This window comes from Neurospora tetraspora (assembly GCF_033439725.1).
Source record: "Neurospora tetraspora strain CBS 560.94 chromosome Unknown B0H65scaffold_1, whole genome shotgun sequence".
NCBI lineage: Eukaryota > Fungi > Ascomycota > Sordariomycetes > Sordariales > Sordariaceae > Neurospora > Neurospora tetraspora.
In genome coordinates this window covers 5857695-5884649 of record NW_026944383.1, presented here as the reverse complement: position 1 = coordinate 5884649, position 26955 = coordinate 5857695, and the positions used below count along the sequence as shown (strand labels likewise).

Sequence of the window (26955 nt, the reverse complement as noted above, 5' to 3'; positions counted from 1 at the left end):
CGTTACTATAGTAAGGAAGTTCGTCGGAGATTATAGAAGGCTTTAAGGATTTTAAAAATAGTATTATATTTTTAATAATTAGGAGGTATATATATATAAATTTCTTTATTGAAGTAAGTATTAACGAAGGTATTTACTATATTGTATTGAATAAATCGAAATCGAATTTAGTAGCGTAAGTGATAATTAACCGAAATAAACGATTAGTTAACGTAGAGGTATACGTTTCTTTATTGTAATTATATTATTAGTTTCCTTTAATTATAAAACGAGTTTTTACTTTTAATAAACGACTATATTTATTAAATTTATATATGTATATTTATATGTAATTAAGAATTTAAAAACCTTTAGTATAGGGAACGTTTTTATTGATTTTAACCTATAATCTTATTTCTTTATAGTTATTAAAATATATTTCCTATATTTACTTAAAGAGATTACTTAAATTGTAATATTTAAAATTGTAGTAAGTCTTTGGGATTAGAAGGAAATTTTGATGTTTAATAAAATTTAATTTATTACCTTTAGAAATCAGGTAGTTGATTTCTACCTTTATAATCATTTTGCTTTGCCGCTACCTAATTAATTAAATAAGTTTTTTAATATTGAATGCGGCTTCTTATAATTCGAAGATTGGGAAGGAAATAAATTTTAGAAAATTTATTATAAGGCCGGTAATAAGAATAGTTAGTAATATATTTTATAGGGTAGGGTAATTAAATATAAAGTCGATAAATATTTTATTTTAAGTAGTAAGTTATATTAGTTTCGAAATAATTTTATTATTATTTTCTTAAAGTTCGTTATTGAGGAGTAACGGTAAGAAAGAGGTAAGACTGTTATTTTCTATATTTTAGGTTGTGTTAAAGGGTTTAAAATATTATATAAATAGTTAAGGAGGTTAATTAATTTAATTAAATAAATTGATAATTTTGTCGCTAATTAGTTTTAATCCTTCTTTAAAATTATTAGGGTTCCTTAAATAAATTGAATCTTCATTAAAGAATATATTATGAGTATAAACGATACAGTTGGTTTACGGGTTTTAAATTTAACAAATAGAGGAGGTAGTGTAATTAATAAGGAATTTAATTTAGGCCTTTAATTAACGCTTTTTACGCCGTTATTCTTTTTTTATATGGTGCCTATTATTGTATATATTTTATAGCCGTAAATATATAAGTAATTGAAGTTAGGCTTATGGGGTTCGGTTTATACCCTTTTATAATAGGTTATAAAGGTATAAAACCGCTCGTATAGTAATTTCTAATTATAGAAACATTTGAGTAATTAATTAGTAAGGTAGACCGAGGCTAAAACTATTTAAAATTAGAGGTTATAGGGGAGTTTAGCGCTATTTATTATTATATGCGCCTTTTTTTTAATTATACCCCTTAAGCGCTTAATACCGCCGTTTTAAATTTAAATATTAGGTATTAAGGGTTCGAAAATAATAAAGCGTATAATTAATTTATTTTTAATATATTAATTATTAGATTCGTTATTATATTCGACGTATTTAATTTCAATATTATACTGGTAACTAACTATATCGATAATTGAAAGGGCTTTTTTAGTAATAGTTTTAATTATTTGGTTCGTTATATAAATATTTTAAACGAATCTAATCTATTAATAAGTAATAAGTATAATATATTTAAGGCCACCTTTCCCTATGTTATATTCGAAAAAATCGATGGCGAAATATTCTCCTAGGCTAAACCCTCTATTTTGTAATTTTCGTTCAATTTGTTATTTAATTTTGAAAACATTATATATATTATATTAATAAGTAGCGGGCCTTTTAAATTTAGCGCCTTTAACGTTATAAAAGTATTTAAGGATTTAAGGATTGTAATAATTGAATCGTTTATATTAAAATTTGGTGGGCATTTTATATACGCGACGGCCGGTAAAGGAATTAAAGCGATTTCGACGAATAAAGAAGGTAGTGCGGTTAAAGGAGAGGGGTAAGTATTCAAGGACTGTTTAGTAATGGATTTTTTGAAGGAAATAAAAGAGTAAACTATTTAACCGACGGAAGCAATTGCTAGGGGGTTTATAATCCTAATAAAGACTTTACTTTTAAAGTAGGCGTAGTAATATAAAATTTATAATAAAATTAAAGTAGAAAGTTACTTCTTTTAACTATAATTTTAAAATTCCCCTCTTTCTTTATATTTTTACGTTAATAGTCCTAAAGCCTTCAATAAGTATTTGAAATTTATTAATTTAAATGTAGCCCTTTAGGAACGCTATTCGAAATGAAGAGAAATAATTAATTTCGTTGAAAATATAAATAAAAACACCGGCATTGAAGATTATAAAATTTTCAAGTAAGTAAGTATTACTTTTATTACCATTTACGTTGAAAGTATTTTCTTTAATAAGAAATATTAAATTGTAAGTACCGATTTTTCGTCTCCTTTAAATTTTCGAAGTAATAGTTTGCGTAGAGGTAATAAAGTAGTCCCGTATTTAATTCCTAACCTTTTTAATTTTTTTATTAATTTCGGAATATTTTTTGAAATTCTTATTAATAAATTTCTGAATATGGCCGTTTAATTTTTATTTTAGATAATTTTTAATTTTGAATATTAAATATTAATAGTACGTTATTAAGTAAAGCCTTCGCTCGTAAATTTTATAAAGCGGTATAGTGCCTCCTTTTTTTTTTGGCCATAAAGAATCTTTTATATTTTTATCCGCACTACGTTTTTTCCTTGCGTTTACCTTCCGCTTTTTTTATATAATTAGAATTAGGAGCGTCCTTTCTATTAAATACGAATTTTTATGAATTAGAGCGGTTAATATTTTAGGCGCTACGAATTATAACCTTTTTAGAATTAGTTAATAATATAGTACGTTTTAATATATTAACTACTTGAAAATTAATGGATACGTTTTTATATTTTAAGGATATTCCTTCGAATTTATTATTAAACTTCTAAGAGTTATTAATTTAAATAAGGTTATATTTACGGACTATATTGATAAAGTCGGTGAATTATAAAGTAGGGGAAGTTATTTTATTAATTCCGAATTTCTTCCTATTTATAATAAGGATCTTTTAGTCAGATAATTACTTTTCGAAGTCTTTAGGTTACTTCTTTATAGTTTCTTTAATAAAGGTTTAATAATTTCGACGAATTTTAATAATTTGGTCGATAGGTCGATGATTAATTTAATTCTTAATTTCTTTAAGCTAATTGTAGGTAGATTTATTCTATTTAAATAAAGTATCGGTATAGTAGGCGGGAATATAAGTACTTATTTAATTACAAATTCGGGTATTAGCGTTATTAAAGTCTTTCTAATATTTATAGCGAACGTTGTACGTATTATTAATTTAATTATACGTTATTTTCACGGTAATTATTAGGTCGGTAGAGGAGTTAATAATTATATCTTCTTTAATATCCTATTCGGTATAGTATTTATTATTCTCCTCTTCCTCTTCTTTTCCCAAATTTCCTTCCTTATTATCTTCGTTAGCGCCGCTGGCGGCTTCTTTTTAGAGTTAGGTAGTAATAATAATTTTAATAATAATACCGTTCGTATAAGTAGCTGTAATAGTAATGGTTATTACGGTTATAATTACGGCCTTCTTAACCCGGATTCCTCTATTGAATTTGATAAGCTCCTTGTTTACTGTTAGAAGGCGGTCCTTTACTTATTTAGTAAGGAAGAAATCTTCCAGCTTCAGAAATAAAACCTTCTAAATTATAGGTCCTCCCTTAAGTAGCTAGTTACTAAAGTCCTAGTTATTACTAACGAATTTTTTAAGAGCTTTATATTACGCGAAGACGTGCTTCACAAGTGATGCTGACAGAGAATGAGAGAGTAAGTAATTAGTTGTTGGATAGAGTAATAATGCGTAATGATGAGCGATAATTTTATTAAAGGAAGCGAAGATAATAATTGTCAAGAGCTTTAATTTAGAACTTTATATACGATTTTATAGAGCGTGAATAAGATAGATAATAGGTTATGAAATAATAATTGATTAATCTATTAATTTTAATAGAGACTGATGGGGTAAGTATTCTTATATATTGTAATATATTTAAATAAGTATGCCTATACCTAATTTAATATATATTATGATAAGGTGGAAATATTTAAGTATTGTTTAGAATATTTCCTCATATCTCCCCTTCTAAAGAAGGAGAAGAGTACTTACTATTTATTAATGAGACTGCTAAATATAAATAGACTATAAAGACTATCGCTATTTTTTTTAATATTATTTATTATTTAATATCTATCCTAGTAAATTTGATTATTATAAGTATTAAATCTAATATTAAACTGCATCTATATCCTTTATAGATGTTACGAACTTTAAGCGATGACACGGGCCAACCAAGCTACCGGGAACACAACAGCCACGTGAAGGCTGGGTGGTGTAACCTTCCTAGGAATAAGAGCCAGGATCGGAGCAAGGAGGGCTCACATCTGCCAAGACAGGCTCATGAGACAGTCAAGAGCTCATGAGCCGAGAAGAAGCTCATGAGACATCTGAAGGCCCATGAGCCAGTTCACGATCAATGAGCCAGTTCACGATCAATGAGCCAGACACATGTAACTAGAATCACCAGAGTATAAAGGGACGACTGGAGAACTCAGATTGTCAGATAGTTCGACAGTAGTCAATAGACCATCGTCATCAGAGACACGTATAACGATACTTGTTGTGAACCTTTTGGCTTTACCGAACTGCACCTGATAGTTTACTTCCTTCAGCTATCTCATTTAGGCCGATCAGACTGCCGTTCGTCACAATAGAAGAATACTATATATTTATTAAAATTATTATTATAATATTTAATCTTCGTAACTAAACCTTTTAAGAATATTATATAATAATTATATTATCCGTTATTAATAGGTATTATAATCCTCTTTAAGTCTATAATAATTTTCGTTAAAGTATAAGAAAGTATTACTCTTATGACGAGAACGTTTACGATTAGTAGAAGGGGAATCTTCTTTAGTCCGTTAAATTTCTGGTACTTAATAATAAAGCGAGCGGATTCTAGGTAAAGTATTAAAGCGGGAGGTAGATTAGGCGGATATTATATTAGACCGAACGATATACGGTAATATATTGGAGCGAATAGAGTAAGGTAATATAAGAGTCGGTAATATGTTTAATCAAAGGCTATAAGAAATAGAAGTTTAATATTAAACGTATTAAATTTGTATTTCCTTTATTTTTTTAATATTTTTTAGCTATTTTATTACGTAATTCCTCTACTATAATTGATTAGTAGCAGTTGGAATTAACTAAGTTATCCTATAGAAAAGATAAGGTCTATTTAAATTTAATAGGATTATTAATATAATTAGTAGATCTAATAGGAATATTAATAATAGTATTAATAATATATTTATTTTTGATTATATTAATTTATATACGGTATAAATATCTTAAGCGTACTAAAAAATTACTAATTTGTTCGTTGAAATTACTTTTGTAATTATAATATTAGAGGGCGAGTAGTTGAGCGTAGGAAGGGATGTAATTGATGAATATAGGGTTATTATCATCGCGTAACTTAATAGTTTTTTTAAAAATTATTTTTATATTATAGTATAATACGATTTAAGAGAAAGCTTATAGGTTAGTAAATTTACTTTCGTATTTCTTAACTTTATTATAGTAATTTTAAATAATGATATTAATTTTATTACGCAATTTTTAGAAATCCGTATCTATTATAAGGTTGAGTGTTTTATAATTTTTATTAAATATGAAAATTATTATATTTTTAATTAGGTAGATTTTACCGACCGAATTCTCTTCGGTAATCTTTCCTGTACGGGCACGAACTTTAGTAGCGTTAGCGAAGGGCTTACGCGGATTTTTATAAATTAGGGAAGGTTTAATATTTATAATATTAGTTAAAATTATAGAATTATAAAAAGTATTATATTTGTATTTAATAAAGTAATTGAATTAACGGTATTTTTATATATTGTAAAATTCGAAATCGTTAAAATTAATTACGCGACCGATAGAATAAATAGGTTATATAGGAAGATTGATATTATTATTAAGACGGTTGTTAATAATATGAATAGTTAATAGGACCTCGTTGTATTAAAATCGTTAAAAGACTATACTCTTGTAAATATAGGAGATTATATTAATTTGGGTAAAAGTAGATAATGTAGAGGAATTATATACTATAATATAAAAATTACTATAGTATAATAATTAAAGTTGCTGATAGTATATAATATTATTTAATCTAAATTAATTTAAATACTAATACGTTTAATAGTATTATAAAGAATGGAGGGAAAGCGATTATTGTAATGTATAAATAAATATTAGATTATTATAGGAGGTATTTGATAATGGGTAATTTCTTTATTGATTTTAGTATTTTTAATTATAATATTGTGAAGGGCGTAAATTTTGTTGCGTAAGGGAAGACGGGTGTAAGGATTGAAATCATTCGAAACGACGCTTATATTATTAATATAATTAAATATATATTGAAAGCGAATATAATTAAAGAAGGTTGCGAGGGTTTAATCGCTTATCGTAATAATATTATCTTCGACGCCCTTTTTATAAAGGCGGTTAAAGTATAGAATTAAATTAGTAAAAATAAGGAAATAATTATTTAATTCTATTACTAATATAGTTGAATAGAGGTCGCTATTTAACGTTTTTAATTCGCTATTCGGATTATTATTTTAAACGATCTGATTAATAATTTTAATATAAGAGTAATTGAATTATAGGGTAATTATTTTAATATCGTATTCTATTATAAAAGTGAAATTGAAGGCGAAATAATATAAGATGATTAATTAATAAGTATAATAAATAATAAATATAATTATAAAATTGGGTAATTATAAGGATAGGGCTATTTATAAAGGTTAAAAATAGAATAAATAAAAGGTTCTAAGAAAGAAGGAAGGTTTTAAATAAATTAAAAGAGTTACATACGTACTAAGAACCTTCGACTCTATTTAAATTTATACTCTTTCTAATTACCTACCGGGTATTACGTTTACTTTATTGCTTTATATAATTATAATTATTTAATTTTAGCAGCCTTAAGTGCTCGTATTAAAATTGCCTATTTAGGATAAAACAACAAACGAAAGAAATGCCTACCATACCTAATATATTATAAGTCGACGGTATTGGTTTAATAGTTTTACTACGATTTCGAATTTAGAAATACGAAGTCTTATTAATTTTAATAAGTTATTTACGAAGATGATAGGAAAAAGAGTAAAATTGAAATTAAAAAGTAAAATAATAGAAGGAAAATATTTCTAAATTCTTATATTAAATAGTCTTGGCCTTTTTTCTCCCCTTTTTATTAAAAATATTATTATTTTAAACGTCAAGGTTAATTAGGTGCGGCCCGATTTGTAAATTAAATACTAAATTACTTTCCTTTGAGTACTCTGGAACGGTAATTTCAACGGTTGTTTAACGTTAAATTCTTCGACTTTTTTTTTTAGAATTTCTTATTAATTCGGAACGTAATTCCTATATATTATCCTTATCTTAATATCCAACCTATTTAATGAAATATTTAATATCCTTCGGTTTTTAATTTTTAATTATTAAATTTTCGATTTCTTATTCTTCTTAATTATTAATTTTAATAAATTAGGGAGGCAGAACTTCATTCCCGAACGGATTAGGATTTTAAATTAGTTTTTACAAGTATGTAATAGAAATTATTAAATAGGTACGTTATAAAGAAGGCAAGTTAAGCTTATAAGTTAAAGGGCTAACCTTTTTTAAAATTTCATAAAGACTTATTCATTTTATTAACTATTTATTCTTCGGACTACCTAATAGATAATAGCCTTTACCGAAGCGAAGATAAACTTTATTTCTAACTTTAAACGATATTAGAGAGTACTTCATATTATATTTTACTTTAGCGGCTATATTTATTTTCTTAATAAATTCGGCGGCTTTTAATTAGAATTCTTAATATATTAACGTTAAAGATTCTACCGTAGTTACTTCTTTTATATCCGGGATTAATAGGGTAATTATGGATTTAAGTTTCAAATTATAAATTAATTCGTTTGGAAATATACCGATGGTAGTTTGGATAGTATTATTGAAGTTATATTAAAGTACCACTAATATAAACGGTTATACCTAGATATTAGTAGCGTACTATATACGAATTATTATTTCCGTTGTTTAATTAATATATTCGGATTAATTATTTATTTAGGTATAATAGGCTATTAAGAATAATAAATTTACCGCTAATACTTTACAATTGCCGCGCTAAATAGTAGAAATAAATTTTAAGTTACGATCGCTAATTATAGCGACTAGTAAACCTTAATTATACTATTATTAAGTTTATAACGGAATGGTAATTTATTTTCGTACGCTGTAAGTAGAATATCCTATTAATAAAAATTCTGTTTTATTAAATTTGTAGGTTACGGAGTATATAGTATTAAATTTATTAAAGCCGGCGATATTCTATATTGTATTAATTAATAGAAATATTAGTATATTTATTATACAATTTATTCTAATAGTATAATATAATTTAGGAAAACTCTGAGTTAATATAAATTTATTAGGAACTACTTAACGATTGCGTTAATTCTATCCGTATATTTTGCAATATTTAATGTATTCCCGAACTATTTATATTTTTAATGTATATAAAAGTAAAATAGGTCGTTTATTTTCCTACTAATATTAAAATAGTATTTTTTATTATATACGAATTATAGGATTTTTTATACGTAGAAGGGAAGGATATAGAGGCGATGTTTATTTTAATAGTTTATATAATATAGGAAGTTGTTTTTAAAGAGGTAAGGATTAACGGGCAAATTAGGACGCTTATTGGATTAGCGTATATAAATATACTTCGGAGAGTTAGTATTGGTAATTAATTAAAGGATTTTACTGTATTTGAAGTCGGAAGGGTAGGTTTCGATTAATTGTTAGCGAAAAATAGAGGAAATAATAGGAATTATAGTGCGGGTGTTTTAAGAAACCTCCGTATATATAAAAATAAAAGCGTTAATTTCTTTTAAATAAGTAAAATAATATTAAATATTGGTAAATTGATTAGAAGTATTATTTTTATTAGTAGGTTTAATAATCGGTAACTTTAATAATATATTAAGAATAGTATTTAGTAGGTTTAGAATATAGAAAATATTTATATTAAATTAGGAAGCCTAATTAGTAGCGTTAGTAAATTTGGGATTAATTTTAGCTAAATTTATAGTATATTAAAAAATATATTTAATAATATTTACGGTTAGAGCGTAATCGGTAATAATATTTACGTAATATTCGTTAGATTACATTATTTTATATCAATTTCGTAAGGCTTAATAATTGTTATAATTTTGGTTTCCGTAGAGTTGTATTTGTTTTCGGCCGGAGTAATTAATTTTAATAGGAAGTAAATTAGTTTGATTACAGTTAGGGGAATCTTATTTATATTAAAAATAAATTCGCTATCTTATACGTATTTAAATTAAAAAATGTAAACCCTGTAAATACTTTTACTAGTATTTATTTTGAACTGCTACTTCTATGCTAGCTAGCTAGCCAGCAAGCGCTTCACGATAAAATAATTTAAATATAAATAATATTTCGTTTTTAACGTAGTAAAATAAATATGGTTAATTGTATAAATTCTCTTATATACTACGAAAAACTGTTAATTTTTCTTTAGTCAGTTCGAATTTAACTTTAGAAGTATAAGTTTTCCGAACGTATTTTATTATTCTTAATTATAAATCTTCCAATTCTCGTACTTATTTTAATAATTTAATTTTATTTTTATTTAATAATTCTTCTTTAATTACGAATTAGGGTATACCTTTATACAATTAGCTAGCTATACCGAAGTAAGTTTCTAAAGAATTCAAAATATTTAGAAAATTAAATTTTTAGAACGCATTAATTCGATCTTCTATATGCGAAAAAACTTCGCCGTCGATAATATTATTAAATAATTAAATAAACGGGAAGGCGGTGAAAGATTTATTAGCGTTAATAAATTTATAATATTTATTAAATAAATTTATAATAATAATCAAATATTTTAAATACTTTTTTTTAATTGTACTATAAATAATAATATTATTAATATATATTTATATAAATGAATAATAATTAAAAGATAATTGGTCTATAAACTATTGTACGAAAGTGGGAGAATTTTTAAAATTTATAAGAATAATATTAAATTATTTAAGACTTCGAAGATTGATTATTATTATATAATTATAATAATAAATAAAATAGGTAATTAGTAGAAGGATCTAGCGGCGTCGAAGATAGAGAAGAATTCTTTACCGATTATTATATTAATAATATCCTTTTAATCGGGTAATGGATATATATTCGGGATAATAATATTATTTCGTAATTGGAGGTTAATAATAGTACGACCTTTATTAATCCTATTAATTTTCTATTAAATAATAAATATAGGGTATACAATAGGCGTAGGTTACAATATAAAAAATATTTTTCTTTAGGCGTATATTTTTTTATGTTCTTTATTAAAGAATTTATAATCCTTAGCTCCGAAAGGGTAAAGTCTAACGATTCTCTATTAGTTTTATTATTTTTTAACGAAATCGATACCCTCCTATTTTTAAAAACGTTAACGTATTTATTTAAGAAGCTTTTAATTTGTTAGGTAAATTCGGGATTAGTATTATGAATATTAATACTTACTTCGGAAAGAATAGAGTCGATATTATTAAGTTTATTAAATCCGTAAAACGGGATATTAAAAGTTATTTTGCGAATTATAATTTCTTTATTACTTTTTGTACCTTCGTCAATATATATAGCGTATTATTCCGGAAAGAGTCCGGTTTAAATTACTGCGGCCAAATATATTACGTTTGAAGTGTTGATAAATATTATTTTCTTAGTAACCTTAGGCGAAGGGTGTATAATTATATTAATTTGAATATTTGTAAGGATAAAAAGTAATTCGTTAAATTAATTAAGGTACGGGATTACTTTACGTATTTTACTATTTATAATAATATTTAATAGGAAAGGATATTAAGTGCAAAAATTATATACCGGGTATTTAATTTAATTATAATAATTATTAAATTAAAGGCTATAATATATTAGGAAAATACTTAATTAATTTAAAAGAAGAATTATATTACTTTTAGTGAAAATTTCGGTAATAAATATATTTTCTCTTAACTTTTTTTTCTTAAAAGAAATTTTGCCGCGTACTTCTATGTTAAAAATAGATCGAAAGGAGTAAAAAAGTAGTATTAAAATTAATTTTTATTCCGTAGTAGCGAAGGAAGTTGCTACTTGGGCTTAATTTATTAATAATTAGGGCTGATATTTGAAAGTGATTATTAATTATGATATTATTAACTTTTCTTTCTATATGGAAATTAAATTTAGCGAGAATATTAATTATTATTTTTGAATTAATTCCTTTTATAACGTTCGGTGGAATTGAAGAATACTAAATATTAAGTAAAAAGTTATTAAGAAATATACAATTTGCTACGGTTAATAAATAACCCGAATTAAAGTATATTATAATTAGTAATATATTTAGGTTAGGTTCAATATTAATTTGTAGATATAAAGCATTTTTCTTTAAATTTAGTTTTCCGTTTTATGATATAATATTAGGAATAGTTTCGATAGTTTAACCTTTAATAAAAATAAATAAATAATATTAGCTTTTGTATATAATATTTAGTAAGGTTAATTTCCGATTGTTTATTAATACGGGTAATTTTGTTTCGATATCCGCGTTTCTTATTTTTCAACCTATTCGAGCGTTTCTTAGAAACTTTTTGAAGTTATAGCTTAAAATTTAAATGAGAGATTAAACGACTTATAAAATATTTGGGCCATTTTTAAACGTTTAAGAATCGCCGTAAAACTGGGATTGGATAGTAGATTTAGTAATAGGGTTATTATATAGCTTTCGGCGGAAGTATTTTTAATAGCGTTTCCGTTAAGAATAGCAGCTGAGTACGTAGGTTTAAACGTCGGCCGGGTAATTAGAGTAATATTATTAGAAGATATAGGGATAACGAGATTAATAGGATTAATAAAATAAGTAAAAGATTTATTATTATATTTAAAGGCCGATATATTTATATAAAGATTATTTACTTCCTCTTCGAAATTATAAATAAAATTATAGCTTTCGCTTTCGAATTTGGACACTCTATTATTAGCATTAGATTTATTAATATAAACGTTAATTTAATTAGTATAAATATAGTGGCCGTCCTTATAGAATTATTATTTATTAAACCGTTTACTTCGATAATAGAATTAAATATTATTATTATCTAAGCGGTTATTATTATAATTATTTTAACTAAATTTATTACCGTTATTATTATTATTAAACCGATTATTAAAACCCTAATTATTAAAACGCTTATTGTTTTTATTCTTCGAATTGTTATAATCGTTTTAATAAGCGAAAACTTCCCTAAAATTTACTAGTATTTTATTAAAAGTAGTATTAAGGGAGCCCTTATTATAATTGGTATTTATAAATATTTAGAAAGTAGAGCGCGAAGTTTTTGAAAGATCGATTAATTTATTACGTACCGTTTCGGCCTTTTCGGTAATAGCGTTGATATAGTTGCTAAATTATACGCCCTATTGCGATTTAATATAATAGGATTTTAATTTTGGGTATAAGCTATTTTATAAGCGAGTATAAAGTTTGAAATTATTATTATTACCTTATAGACGAGTATATATAAATATTTTTATAGAATAATTATATAAAGTATAATTGCTTTTCTTATTTATTTCTACGGTGAATTTGTACGTATTTAATTATTTTTAGGCTTCGTTAGGCTTAATTCTGAAGATTTAATTAAAGGCGTCGGTAATCCTATTAAAATTGTTATAAAATTTGTTACGTTCAAAGTTAGAAAGTATATTAGTTTATTAAGAAAGGGTAATTTTATATAATAATATTTGAATATTATTAGTAATAATTTAATAATATTTAATATAAATGAGTAAAACTTTATAAATAGCGTTGAAGAAAAGTCTATAATCGATATAGATATTAATTTTATTATTAATATAAATACTTTTCTTCTTTTTATTTTTATTTGCATCAGGATAGAATATTCTAACGTTGAATTTTTGTTAAATAGTTTTATTATTAAAATTCTTGTTGGGTACGTAGGAATATTCGTTAATCTAGTTTTCTAATTAGTTAATTTTTTTTTAATAAACTAAAGATAATTTTATTAAGTATTCCGGAGTCCGATATTGTACCGTTGATATCAGGATTAGTTAAGTAGTAGGAAGAGTTAATAGAAGGGGATTTGGCGAAATATATTATTGGTTATTACGGGTTAACGGATTGAATAGGAATTTAATATAGTTAACAGACGAAGGGTTGAATTGGAAAAGGACTTTATATTTAAGGAGAAGTTTTAGGGATTTAATATTAGGAAGTTTGGACTTAAAGTAGAGGAGTTTAACGAACGATATTTTCAATTTACTAGCGGGAATAGTAACCGGGCGGCGGAGTTTATTTAATTTATTAATAAGCGGAATAGCTGGGTAATACAATATTATATATAATTAAAATAATATATATTCCGGTTATTAGTATATAAATTATTAAATAATTTATATTCGGATAAAGGCTTCCGTCTTTTTTAATAGATAGTCAGTTAGGAAGTAGCAAATTTTATAAATCTTCCGTTAAGAGCCGTCAGTTATTATAATTAATACGAAGATATTTTGATTAATTAGTAGCGTTAGTAATATATAAGTTTTGGGCGTTAATTATAGTACTATAATATAGTAGTTGTTTCCTGCGATGCCCTGACTGGCCTATAATGATAGCACCAGTACAAGGTTGCTACAGTGAACTATGCACTTGTAGCAGAGCGGAGCGGAAGCGGTAGGAAGTACGACAGCAATGCTGAAGGAAGCAGCGTAGTTGCAAGTACAATAAAAGGATGTTGTAAAAGAGGTCTTAGAGAGGACTCTGCTCTCAAGACAGAAGATTACAGTGGACTCTGCACTGTGAGAAAAGACTATATTGTATTGCTTGACTTGTGCTTGCTTGCTTAAGGAGTGACGAACTGAAGGAGAGGAGAGGTCTCTATATACATGGACACTAAGCATCTAGAAGCTTCTGTTGAATCCTGTGATGACAAATCAGTCTGGAAGAAATGCTAGCTAAGTTATAAGACTCTAGAATACAGTGGCAAAACCTCTTGTATTCTAGTACATTCTGTGGGGACTGAGTCAACTGATTCCGTAGAAGGAATAGTTCAACTAGCCTTCTATACTACAAGGTAGTACAAGGCAGTTACAAGGCACAGTACTAGCCACACGTTAACACCCCCTCTGTGGCTGTACTTAGTGCCACAAGAGCCCCCTCTATACCCCTATGTTGTAGAGCTTAGAGTAGTTCAGCAGTTGTAAGAACCGCTCGAACTTGGGAGCTGGCAGAGCTTTTGTGAGGCCGTCAGCAGCCATATCCTCTGTTGGAACAAAGGATACGGTGATGTTTCCCTCTGTAACGCTCTCTCTCACGCCTTGGAATTTGAGGAGCGTATGTTTAGTACGGCTGTGGTGCTTGGAGTTATGAGCCGTGTCTATAGCCCCTTGGTTGTCTGACTTCAGAGGAGTAGGGTTTTGAAGAGGACGCTGAATTTCGCTGAATAAACCTCTGAGCCACAATGCCTCACGGTTGCCTTCGATGAGTGCCGTGTATTCGGCTTCAAGAGTGCTGTAGGCTACTGTAGAGGCTCTCTTGGATTTCCAGCTTACTGGGCCTCCACTAATCAAGAACACGTAGCCGTAAGTAGATCGAGCAGTAGTTTTACAGCCAGCAAAATCACTGTCAGTGTAGCCTATAGGTGTTATATCTCCTATAGCGCCGTACTGTATAGCATTGTCGATAGTGCTATAGAGGTAGCTCAACAGCTTTTTTGCTGCCTTAGTAACTAAGTACGTTACTAATTCAGTAGTGTCCATGGCGTTATCGTCGTCATCCACTACTTGGAATTCTTCCTTCTGCTGCTTAGAAGTTTGTGGCAGATGGACTTCGATATTTGTAGACTTGGGAGGCTCTACAAGAGGTGTTGTGAGCCTGGGAGGCTCTGCAGTTATGAGAGGTTGTTCTGCAGAATGTTCTTGTTCTTCCTCCTCCTGAACTTCAGGAAGCTGTAGGGAGTTTGTAGGGCTTCTGGGGCCCTGGAGATGAAGCTTGTAGTCTTCATAGAATTTGACAAAAGGCGTCTGAACTACTTGCCGTTGGCCTAGCCAAACCAAGTAGGTTTGATGCCCCAGAACGGCCAAAAGCCTTCCTTTGGTACCTCTGGGCTGTAGCTTTTGCCCTGCAGAACGTTTCTCAGAAGGTATAAACACCATGACTTCGGTGCCAATAACTTTATAGTTCTGGAGATCAGGGACGTGAGGAGCCTGTGAGGGCACCAATTCATCGAGGAAGAGCTGGTAAGGAGTAAGCTCCTTAGTTGAGTTGGCAGTGCGGTTGATAATTTCTACCACAGAGATAATAACGTAACACCAGAGGGTCGGGGGTAGACCTGAGGCAATGAGAGTAGCTCGAAGACGGTCCAAAATCACCCGAATGGAGCGTTCTGGTAGGCCGTTTTGGTGGTGAGCGTAAGGGCTAGATTTACTGAAGGTGATACCTTTTTCAGTGAAGTACGGAAGTAGGCTTCTGATTTCTTTACCTCCGTCGTAGTGAAATTGCGCTGGGTACCGCTTATAAGTGTTATAGAGAGTTTCGATAATAGATCTAACCTCTATAGCAGCTTCATCTTTCGTTCTTAGAAGCCGAATGAGTCTGAAGCGGGTTTTCCGATCCACTAAAACAAGACCATACGGCTTGTTATTCAGTGGCGTAGGACGAATAATAAAGATATCCCCCTCTAGTCGTCCGAGGGCAAACGGTGGATCGGCTACTGGCTTTTTGGAGGGTCTGCGTAGTATTTTGGCCGAATCACAGCTTTTGCAAACCAAGTCTTCAGGGCGTACCTTTTGAAAGCTAGGCATGCCTTTAGTAACTTGAGCAGTCTTTTTCAAAAGATCAAGGCTTATATGCCCGAGCCGGACGTGCCATAACTGGGCGGCCCGAATCAACGCCTCAGAGGGTTTCTTGAGAGCTGTTGTGGGAGCTGTGGGAGTTGGATCCAGAGCCGGAGGCTCTATAACCCCCTTTGAAATTTCAGGAGCTGTAGTAGGTTCAGTAGATTCTTCAGTTTCAGAATCACTGAGATCGGCATTGTCTCTGGTAGTGTAACAGTGCCAAGTAGACCCGTAGGCCAATGGTTGTTTAGGATCAATTTTGGTAGATACAGTATTCTTCGTGGTGAAGAAGAAGCCGTGTTTTTGGAAGTTTAGCAATGCCAATAGCTTCCGGGAGGCTGTGTATAACTTTTCCTTGATTAAGGTGCCTCCAGAGGCATACAACCTATGGCCACTCACTATATTCAGCGGGAAGTTAGGAATATAGAGAGTATCTGTGAGTGATATAGAGCTGTAAACCGCTGTGTTATCTTTGTAGCCGGCGAGGAATTCGATTTTCACAGTGCCAACGCCCAGTGGCTTTACAGGACCACCTCCGGTCCCTACGGTGCCTAGAGTGGTAGAGAACTGTAGGTCCGAGAATAGGGTTTTGTTGTTGCAGATGTGCACTGTAGACCCAGTGTCAAAGAGCCATTGGCTGTTGTTTTTGATAGTTGGGTGGCTGAATTCAGGAGTTTCCTCGGTGGCTACAAATTCAGAGTCACTGTCTGCTCCGAATATAGTGCCAGACTCAAGGTTATAGCCTATAGTGAAAGCTTCATTAGAAGCTGTTTGCTCAGTGCCTTCAATGTTGAAGGACTCTCCTTGGGCCTTCTTCTTAGTGCCTTTGCCTTGCTGCTTGCCTTGAGGGTTAGTGTGCTTAGCAGACGGCTGGCTGAAGGGCTTAATATCTTGATCCTTCCTCTTAGTAGACCGTGGGTTCTGATGATTAGCCTTGTTGTTATCTTTCGACCTGTGGTTTCTCTTATAGCTAGCTTGCAAAGCTAACAGTTGTTGAGAAGTCGTGGTAGTCGAATTCCGAGTCTCAGCTAGTAGGTCTTCCTGGAAGTACAGAAGGCTTAGTTTAGTAATCTTGCCTTCTGTGTTGTAGAGCCATTGTTCTTGCCGCAGCAAGCCTCTACAACGCTCTACCCACTGAGAGAAGTGGCTTTCTAGCACGTTAAAATAGTGGTTGATCTGGTCAATTTCCGCTATCCTAACGCTGAGACCAGCAAGTCGGCTCGCGAGGGTGTTGAATTTGGCGTTGAATTCTACTATAGTAGTAGATCCATCAAACTTAAGGAAGTGAAACTCCTTATATAGGGAGTCTTGGAGGGTTGACTGGCTGGGAGCGTACTGCATACGCAAACGCTTGTAAGCCTCTGCAGGGTCCGTTTCGAAGGCAATAGTAGATAAGGGGCCCTGTTTTAAGGTATTCCGAAGGGTCAATAACAAGGCAGCCTTCTGAGGATCAGATAGTAAGGCGTTAACTCGGTCAGGGTCTTCCAGGAATTCAGGAATTTGTAGTGCCCTGAACTGGATAGAAATAGCCTGATACCACTGATTGTAGTTTTCAGGTCCTGAAAGACGCTCTTTTTCAGCAAGTTGGAGTGACTGTTTAGCAAGCTCTTTGGTAGTAAGAGCGCTGAAATCAGTTCCGAGGTGTGCTGAAAGCGTTGGAGCTGTAATAGGCTCCGAGGTAGGTGTAGGAGACTCAAGAGTTGACTGAGCTTGAAGAGTTGGTTGAGCCTGAGGAAGCTGTTCAGCCTGAGGAGGCTGTTCAGCTTGAGGAGGCTGTTCAGCTTGAGGAGGCTGTTCAGCTTGAGGAGGCTGTTCAGCTTGAGGAGGCTGTTCAGCTTGAGGAGTCTGTTGAGTCTGAGAAGAGTGTTGAGCAGCCAAGTTCTGTTGTAGCAGCGAAATAACGTGCTGAAGCTGGCCTTCAAGGTTGTGAATTTGAGCTTGTAAGCCTTGTAAGCTCAGGCTTGGATATTCTGCAGGAAAAGCTGCAGTATGATCCATTAGTTCAGTCGGTTGATCCATTATAGCACTGCAATAATGAAGGGTGCTTGAGGGACCAGTGAAAATAGTCTGTAGTACAGTACTATTTGCAGTTGATGAGCAGTCTACAGCCTGTAGTACAGTGCTGTTTGCCGAGAAGAGAGATAGGAGGTTGGCCTGTAGTACAGAGCCAAGGGGTCAAGAATCGATCGTGACTTGGAAGCGCGAATCGATAGGCTGAATCCGGGTATTCTTGTTTCCCGGGCTCATAACCTGTTTCCTGCGGTGCCCTGACTGGCCTATAATGATAGCACCAGTACAAGGTTGCTACAGTGAACTATGCACTTGTAGCAGAGCGGAGCGGAAGCGGTAGGAAGTACGACAGCAATGCTGAAGGAAGCAGCGTAGTTGCAAGTACAATAAAAGGATGTTGTAAAAGAGGTCTTAGAGAGGACTCTGCTCTCAAGACAGAAGATTACAGTGGACTCTGCACTGTGAGAAAAGACTATATTGTATTGCTTGACTTGTGCTTGCTTGCTTAAGGAGTGACGAACTGAAGGAGAGGAGAGGTCTCTATATACATGGACACTAAGCATCTAGAAGCTTCTGTTGAATCCTGTGATGACAAATCAGTCTGGAAGAAATGCTAGCTAAGTTATAAGACTCTAGAATACAGTGGCAAAACCTCTTGTATTCTAGTACATTCTGTGGGGACTGAGTCAACTGATTCCGTAGAAGGAATAGTTCAACTAGCCTTCTATACTACAAGGTAGTACAAGGCAGTTACAAGGCACAGTACTAGCCACACGTTAACAGTAGTATTATACGTTAATTCTAATTAATAGTACGGATAGTATTTAAAATTAGATTATTCTAAGTAATACGAACGATATATTAGGGAGGTTTAATAAAATAAATTGGAAAAATATTAGTTATAATCGGAATAGATTATTCGAATAAGCGTTCTTACTATTATTTTACTACGAATTAAATTAATGCCTCCGTTTGAATTATATTAGTAAAGTATATAGTAGCTTGCTTAGTAGCGAGTTGTTTAGTAAAATTAGTAGCGATTTGTATAATTGAATTAGTGTATGAAATATTAGATTTTATTGGAGATATAGGACGAATATTTTAGTTAATTAGAGTTAGTAGTAAGGAAGGCAGTATTAAAACTTAAATTAGATCGATAAGAAGAATATTAATTATTTTAATAATGTTCGAAAAATTAGTAGAAGGAACGTCAGCTATTTTAATAGTATTAAAGAAATTGTTGGGAGATTAAAATTAGGAGCCTATTTTAAATATGTTGGTATTAGGGGGAATTGGTACTTTGGCAGCTTATTTAATTATATCGTTAGTAATTTTACGATTATTAGTTTTAAATTAATTTATATAATTGCGATAATACTTTTTTTTAAATTAATAAGTTTAATTATCTTTATCCTTAGGAAATAATTAAGTTTCGCGATTTAGGACGGAATAATTTTCAACTAAGCAGCAATATTTTCGTAGGATAAACTAGATTTCTTTATCGGTTATATTTATATTAATGACCCAATTTATATTAAAGTTTTAGTTTTTATTCTTTGTAACCTAATTTTCTTAGTAAAAATTTAATTTATTTCGTTAAAGTGAAGTTTGGTTGCTTTAATAATAAGATTTTAAGCGACGGCGTAAAGACGTTTTTTATAGTAAAATTGTTTTTAAAATATAATATAATTAATAATTTACCGCGCTTTATTTGACTATTAATTATCCTATAGTTTAAAAGCTATAATTAAAATAGAATTGTTATTGTTCGTTATAGTAAAAGTGTGCTTCGAGACCGGTAGGGATAATAAAAGAGTTGTAAAGAAAGGGGAGTTTAAAGAGTTAGAATAGGCAATATATTTGGTTTTAGATAGTAAATTTAATAATTGTATTAAAACTATTGAAACGAAGAATAAATCTCCCCCCTTTATAAAAGGAAGAGGGGGGGATAGCTCAATTAGGAAGATCTGAGCTTAGATTTGCCTTACGGTTTTCGTGAGGTCGTAGGTTCGAATCCCGCTCCCCTCTCTTCCATCCGATTTTTCGGATGGAATTCTTCCCCCATCCTAAACACGTAGTTAAACATGCAGGGCTCTCCCTAGTCTAAAACCCTGGGAAACCCTACCAAAAGTGTATTTGAGTCGATTCTCTACTCTTTAATAAAAGAAATTACCCCGTCCGATAGTACGACAACTTCTCCGCCTAATTAGCATACGATTCCTTAATAATAAGGAGGGTAATATTTATCTTCGCTTCCGAAATTAGGACCCTCGGGCCGAAAAAAGACTTTAAGAACGCCGATCGAATCCGTAAGTCCCCTCTTCCCTCCCCCTAAAATACTACCCTATAAAAGACAGATAGTCTCGGGGCGGTAAAGAAAGGGTAGGGGTAGAAGGGTTAGCTAGAGGAGGACAACGAAGGGAAAGCTTAAGATAAAACGAAAGAAAACCTTAAATATAAAGACGCGGGAGGTTTTTATCCGGTATTCGTAGTAGTGGTCTCGGATATACGGTTTTTCCGCCCGGCTTTGAACGACGAAGGACCGCATGCCTAAATAGGCGACTAGTTAAAATTAGACAGTCAAGCGTGAATAAGATCATTATTATTATAAAAGGAAGAGAGAAAAAGAATAAAGAATAATGAGGTCAGTTTAAAATTAAGTTATAGGCATTATTTATTATACGAAGATGTATTTTATAAGTAATGCTAATAGAGAATAAGAGAGTGAGTAATTGGTTACTAGATAGAGTAATAGTGTGTAACGATTAGCGATAGTTTTATTAAAGGAAGCGAAGATAATAATTATCGAGAGCCTTAATTTGGAATTTTATATACGATTTTATAGAGCGTCAGCAAGATAGACAATAGGTTGTAAAGTAATAATTGATTGATCCGTTAATCTTAATAGAGACCGACGGGGTGAGTATTCTTATATGCTGTGATATGCTCAGATGAGTATGCCTATGCCTAATTTAGTATGTATTATGATAGGGTGGAGATATCTAGGCACCACCTGGAATATCTCCTGACACTTTATATTAGCTAGGCTAGTTGGTAGGGGTATTGAAGATAACTGTAATAGCTTTATCGGTAGATTTCTTTAATAAAGATATAATTAACGTTATTAGTTTCGTAGGCATATTACTTATAATCGATAATTGTAGTATTAAACATAAATACGCAAATTAAACTATTAATTATTAGATGTTATGGTGTAGAATTGATTGATTGAAGAGTGTGTGTAATTGATTCGCCTAGAAGGTGTGGGGGGTGCTGGGGTAACCCAGATATACCCAGAAATTAGGCAATATTAGGTGGCTGGAGCGCTAACCTCCATATGGTATGGCTAAAACCACCCTTGAATCTGACAATTGTCGGGATAAGATCCGCTGAAGCTAACGATGAGGAGGACGGCCTTTGCACAGTGGTGCGACAACGACTTGCTCAAGAACGGGGTCATGATCATGATGAATGGGGATGGTTCACAGGTTGAAGCGTGTTGAAATGTTACGAGGATGACTGATCAGATATATGAACCAGCCCTGCTGCTGTTCCTTATCATCAACTGTATTTTGGAAAGCACCCAAACTGGCAAATCTTCTTGTGGTCACGCTGTCATGCGGCGCTGTTCACAAAGGATCATTCTCTCACGCCATCTTCTTTGCTGCTTCCTCCGCCGCCTTCCTTGCTGCTTCCTCAGCCTCCTTTTTCAACCTTGCCTCCTCTTGCTTCTTGTCCCTATCTATCTTTTCCTGTTTCTTGAGGGGCTCCCTGCGTCTGTAATCGTTTTGAGATCGTAGACACAGCTTCAACCAGCCCTTGGGCTCGGCTACCTCCCAGACCCGCGTGGGCATCCTCACCACTGTCTCCCTGTACAAGCAATCCGTCTCAAATCGCCAGCTGCAAAGGACAGCACGAAGCATGCCGCCTTCCTTGCCGCACAGAAGAGCTACAGTCGGTGGCCTCTCTGCAGCAAAGATAGTGACCGTAAGCTCGCCCATATCAACAAGAGTGAAGAGCTGGTGTCTGTCTGACGGCAACAGCTTCTTGGCTTTGAGATCATCAAGGGCAGAGTCTGGGTTGTCGATCCACGAAGGCTCCTTGCCTCGCCTCTCGTAGTTCTCCCGATCTTCTCTGCTGAACGGAGTAGCGGACGGCGCATACGTAAGTCGGCCCTCCGCATTTCCGAAGACGATCTTTTCCAGTTGCGCGATAGGCATGACTCCTTCGAATCCCACCAAGTTTGGGGTGCTCTTCAGCACGGTACCGCCAAAGAGCCGTCTGACCGAGAATGGTGAAGGGGCAGAGAGCAACAGGCCCACGAAGAGGAAGCCAGCAATAACCCAACCGACATATGACCTGCCAGTTTCTTCGTCGGTTAGGCTAACAAAGCCGGCGAAGAATGGGATGTAGGCCAGTGACATTTGGATACCAAACGTTAACCACCAAATGCCGAACGCCAGGAAGAATACCGCGAGCACCTTTCCAAATCCCACGTCGCGTTGAACAGTTGGTCGGGGAAAGTCCTTCCATCGGATGTGGATCGCACGGCAAGAGTCCAGGATAACAGTCTCGTCCTCGTGCGCCACACCAACCACTTGGCATTGCGGTGTGATGTGGTGGAGGAAGGTTCCATACTCATCACGTTCAGACAGAGTCTCGAAGACGTCCTTGTTTGACGGCTTTGGAAGTAAGCAAAGCATCCTCTCCACCAGCTCATCACTATCATTACCAAGCGAGAGGCGAGCAAGGTTCTGGAACACAGTTGTCCACTCGTCTTGGCGCTCAATCCGGTAGTGAAGAAAGCCCATGACGGCGTAGGCAAGATCTGAGCCGGTGAACTCATTGCGGTTCTTGGTACTCAGCGCTGTAATCGTCGCCGGAAGCAGCTCCAGGCGAGAAAGTGTCAGCACGTTGGCATAGTGCTCTGCCAGGATGCGCACAGCCTCCATGTTGTCCGTATATTCACTGTCGGGTACACGCCAGAAAGAGGCTGTCATTTCAACCTTTCCAATGTCTTTGGTGACAAGTTGACCCTCAGCGTCCAGGAAGCAGTAAGTTATGTAATCTCCGGGGGCGAGCAGACCCTCCATCAGCGTCCACATGCGGCTGCCCCATTCAAGACGTTGTGTCGTTCCGTCCTTGTCCATCATGAGGCACACCTTAGACGATCCTCGGACTGTGTCACAAAGTGTGTAGACATCGTAATCTGTATCGGCTGCCGAATCCTTATTGACAAGTTCACGGTCCATCCAGTAGGCGTCAAAGCCCTCGTGCTCAACAATCCTCCGCGCCAGATTATGAGCTTTCTCTGCACCATCTGCGTTTGGGAACATACCCCACATGTAGCTGATGAATATGTATCGCCGCGTAGAGTTTTCGAAGGTATCGCCCCTGATAGTTGTCCACTCGCCGTTTACTTTGGCATACAGCAACCGGGGACGTGCAGCACGCTTTGTAACATTAAGTGATGACTTGTAGCCCTTACTACGTTTTTCGTGAGCAGCAGGAGACATGTCCAACTCGTTGACAGCGTACTTGGGCCAATTCCAGTAGTACCCGGGGTAGTCGGTATAGGTGTCGGTCACCTCGTCGTCGTCATCGTAGTTACCGAGGAAAGGAAGGGCAAGAAACACTTGCACAGGAATGGCGACAACAAATAGACGGAAGGTGCCCTTTGTCTTGGCCCAGAACCCTTGGGTTTTGAAGGGAAACAGTGCCCATTCAGACATTGCCAGGACAAGGGGCACGCTGCCCCTGACCTTGGTCCTGATCCAGTCGCCCCTGTCCAAGCGGGTCTTGATGACATGATCAGTTGCCTGAACTATCAGTCTTCGAGGAGTGAAGCGGGTTGGACTGAGGTAAACGGCCACATCCAGGAACTTGCGGGTACGTTGGTGAAACTGGTTGACGTAGGTGAGCTTGCCATCGACCTTGTGTACCTTTCCAAGGTCATCATAATCCTCAGCCTCGGCGGTTCCAGTACGATACACGACCTTGCTATCGCCGCTAAGCCCGTCATTGCTGTCATTGCCCTGGCTATTCACCCGTTGAGTGGGTAGATAGATACGGCGGAAACCCCTGTACCCTGATTTGCCGCTGAACTTGTCTTTAAGGTTGTCTTCGAACTTTTGCATATGATCCTTGGACCAAGGCCAGAATCGTTTCCACTTCTTCACGTCCTTCTTCACGCCTGGCTGGGGATCCGCCTGCGGCGAAGGCATTTGCCGGGGAGTGACATCCTCTGACATAAGAAGGGGCTGTTGCTTGGGGTGCAGATCTGGGCTTTGCACCTCTTGAATTGAGTCGGGCGCCGGGTATTGGTCGTAGGCGGGAGTGTACTGGGAATAGGCGGCGAGATTAGGAGTCGATAATTGTTGTTGCCAGTAGAGCTGGGCGTTGATTGCAGTGGGATCGGCCGTCCAACCAGGCTGCTGTAGTAGTTGCGGTGCATAGTAGGCTTGCTGATTGTCCACCGACGGGTTGCCCGCTGGGCTCGCCTGTTGTGCATAGTAATACTGCTGTTGCGAGATAACAGTGGCAGGGTCGAATCCTGGGTCATGTTGTTGTGGTTGATAATAAAAGGCTTGCGTGAGTTGTGTGGCATTGCCAACCGTACCCGGCTGTGGTAGCGGTTGAGGTGGTGGGTAGACGTGCCCCTGATTGTCGGTGTCCTGAGAGTCACTGCCGGCATTGGCTGGTGACTGCTGCTGGGAGTGGGCATGCGAAGAATCGGCCATCTTGACTGGTATTCGGTCGATGAACAAGGATGGATTCAAGACGCCCAAGGAAGAGAGTTTGAAGTCAATGGCAAAGAAGGGACAGAGAGTCCAGCACCAAGAGGACTGATGAAACCCATGATATGTATAAGTCCCGTCGGCGTTCTTGTTGAGAGCAGCCTGGCGCCATCCTAGTGCTTACTCCTGTACCTTTCCGTGCGGCTTGAGACCCAAATTCTCATCCCTATGCATCGGATAGGGTGCCAGATAGGGAAAGATGGGCGCGAGAAAAACGTTCCCGCCCCAATTTTACACGCAAAAAGTGTCCAGGCCGTCACCCACATGGTTTGGCGGGTCCATAAGAAAATAGTGGCTGCCTAGAGCTGATGCCCCCATCACCACATTGGGTATGCCAGTCATACTGGCGTGCACACGCTAATCTCCACTGGACAAGGCGACAAATCAGGGGTCTCAGCGGTTGTCCAAGCTTGTATGCCAAATCCCCACATCCCCACAGGTCACACAATGCGACACAACCTGGTAGCGAAAGACGATAGACAGGGCTGCAGGGACGTCAATCAATTTCAGCTTGATGAATTCGGTAGTATACGAGTACGGAATGGGTGTGGTGAGGCAGCAAAATGCGGTAGCGAAGTCCACTGCCGACAGCGTTAAAAGCGTCCCTATCAGGCGCTCTTGGCAGGTCGTCTCATGATGGTGCTGCGGAAGCATCCCTTGGCGGGAGGTCCAGCCAACTCGAGCGCCGCGAGTTCTCCCCAGTTCTGACCTTCGCGCTTGACGGCGCCGAACAAATCGAATATAGGGATATCGAGGACATCGATGGGCTCGAAACCGAATTGTTTGTACAGATTGTAACCAAAGGGTGATGACTCGAGAAACAGTGGCAGTCCCAGTTCGTCAGCCAGGGTGGTACCCCAGTGTAGGAGGGCCTTTCCGGCCCCCAGCCTTTGGCGATTCGTCTGACAGACAAGAGTCCCAAGAACTGACAGGTCTTGAAGTTAGAAAACCGGCCACCGAAAAGGGAAATCGTTATCTGTGCCAAACTTACCAAGCCCAGGGTCACCCTTCATGTGCTCTCGCCGCTTCCTGTGCAATCCGCCGATAAACTCGTTGAAGACCCGCACATCGCAGCCTTCTCCCAGCTGCTCCTGTGTCTTTGGTTCCTCCTTGACATTCCACTCTTCCTCGGCACGCGGATTCCGGAACAGGCGCCAGCCGGAAAAGGCAACAATCTCGCCAGGACCATCAGAACCCTCTGGCAGCAACTCTGCCACCATCATGAGCTTCTCTCCCTCGCTGGGAGGAATGGGCGAGAAGAGTAGGGCAGCGAACTTGCTTCTCGACTCATCCGATACACCGTTGGGGTACATAAGCTGGTTCATTGCGTCGACAGAAAAGCCATCAAACAAGGTATTCGTGATGGCCTCGGCGTCGGCGGGCACGGCCTCGCGAACGCGGATGCGGGGGTTGAGAGCAACTGTCATGGTGGCGTTGAGGATAGCTAACGTTGTCCTTGGAAGGGGTGTAGTGCCTGGTTCAGAGTAGCCGAGAAGGGTATGGATGCTTGCGTAGTGGTGAGGTCCAATTTATAGCTGACTTTGACGAGCCTAGGATGGGCGCCGAGGCGTGTAAACACGGAACCGGGACATAATGTAGCAATGGAGATGGCTTATGCGAGCCCGGCGAGGAGTTCCCGGTGAGTCAACGGTCAGCATCTCCAGGTAACGTTCCCTTGGAATGCGACCATGGTTAACGTTATTCGTTCAACGTTATTCGCCTGGCTGGTTGTGTAGAATGGGTGAGATTAGATGGACATTTTCCTCTCCATGAGGTGCCGACTGAGCTTCGAGGAGGTCAGCCGGTGCTGGTATTCGTAATCGATTACGACGTCTTTGCTGCGAGATACTGCCATGTAGGTATGCATGTTGCGAGCCTTGAATGTACGCGACATGGATGAGTGTTGCGGGAGAGATGGTGGAAATTTGAAAAAGGAAGAAAGAATAGAAAGAAGAGAAAGAAGACGTGGATAAATTCAGCAAGTGGAGGGAGCCGAATTCCACTTCCACTGCGTCCGTCTGGAAGGAACCGTCGAGGTTCTCAGGG

At 35.4% G+C, this 26955-nt stretch overlaps 1 protein-coding gene across 1 annotated transcript; it reads right to left on the bottom strand.

The window, feature by feature from the left end:
* Window positions 1–21759: 21759 nt before the first annotated feature.
* B0H65DRAFT_438826 (uncharacterized protein) lies at window positions 21760–26336 on the bottom strand (the record flags this gene model as incomplete). Its single annotated transcript, XM_062825388.1, has 4 exons — window positions 21760–24957; window positions 25369–25514; window positions 25619–25834; window positions 25901–26336. 4 exons carry the CDS (start codon window positions 26334–26336, stop codon window positions 21760–21762), a joined length of 3996 nt encoding a protein of 1331 aa, XP_062686974.1.
* Between the last annotated feature and the right edge of the window lie 619 nt (window positions 26337–26955).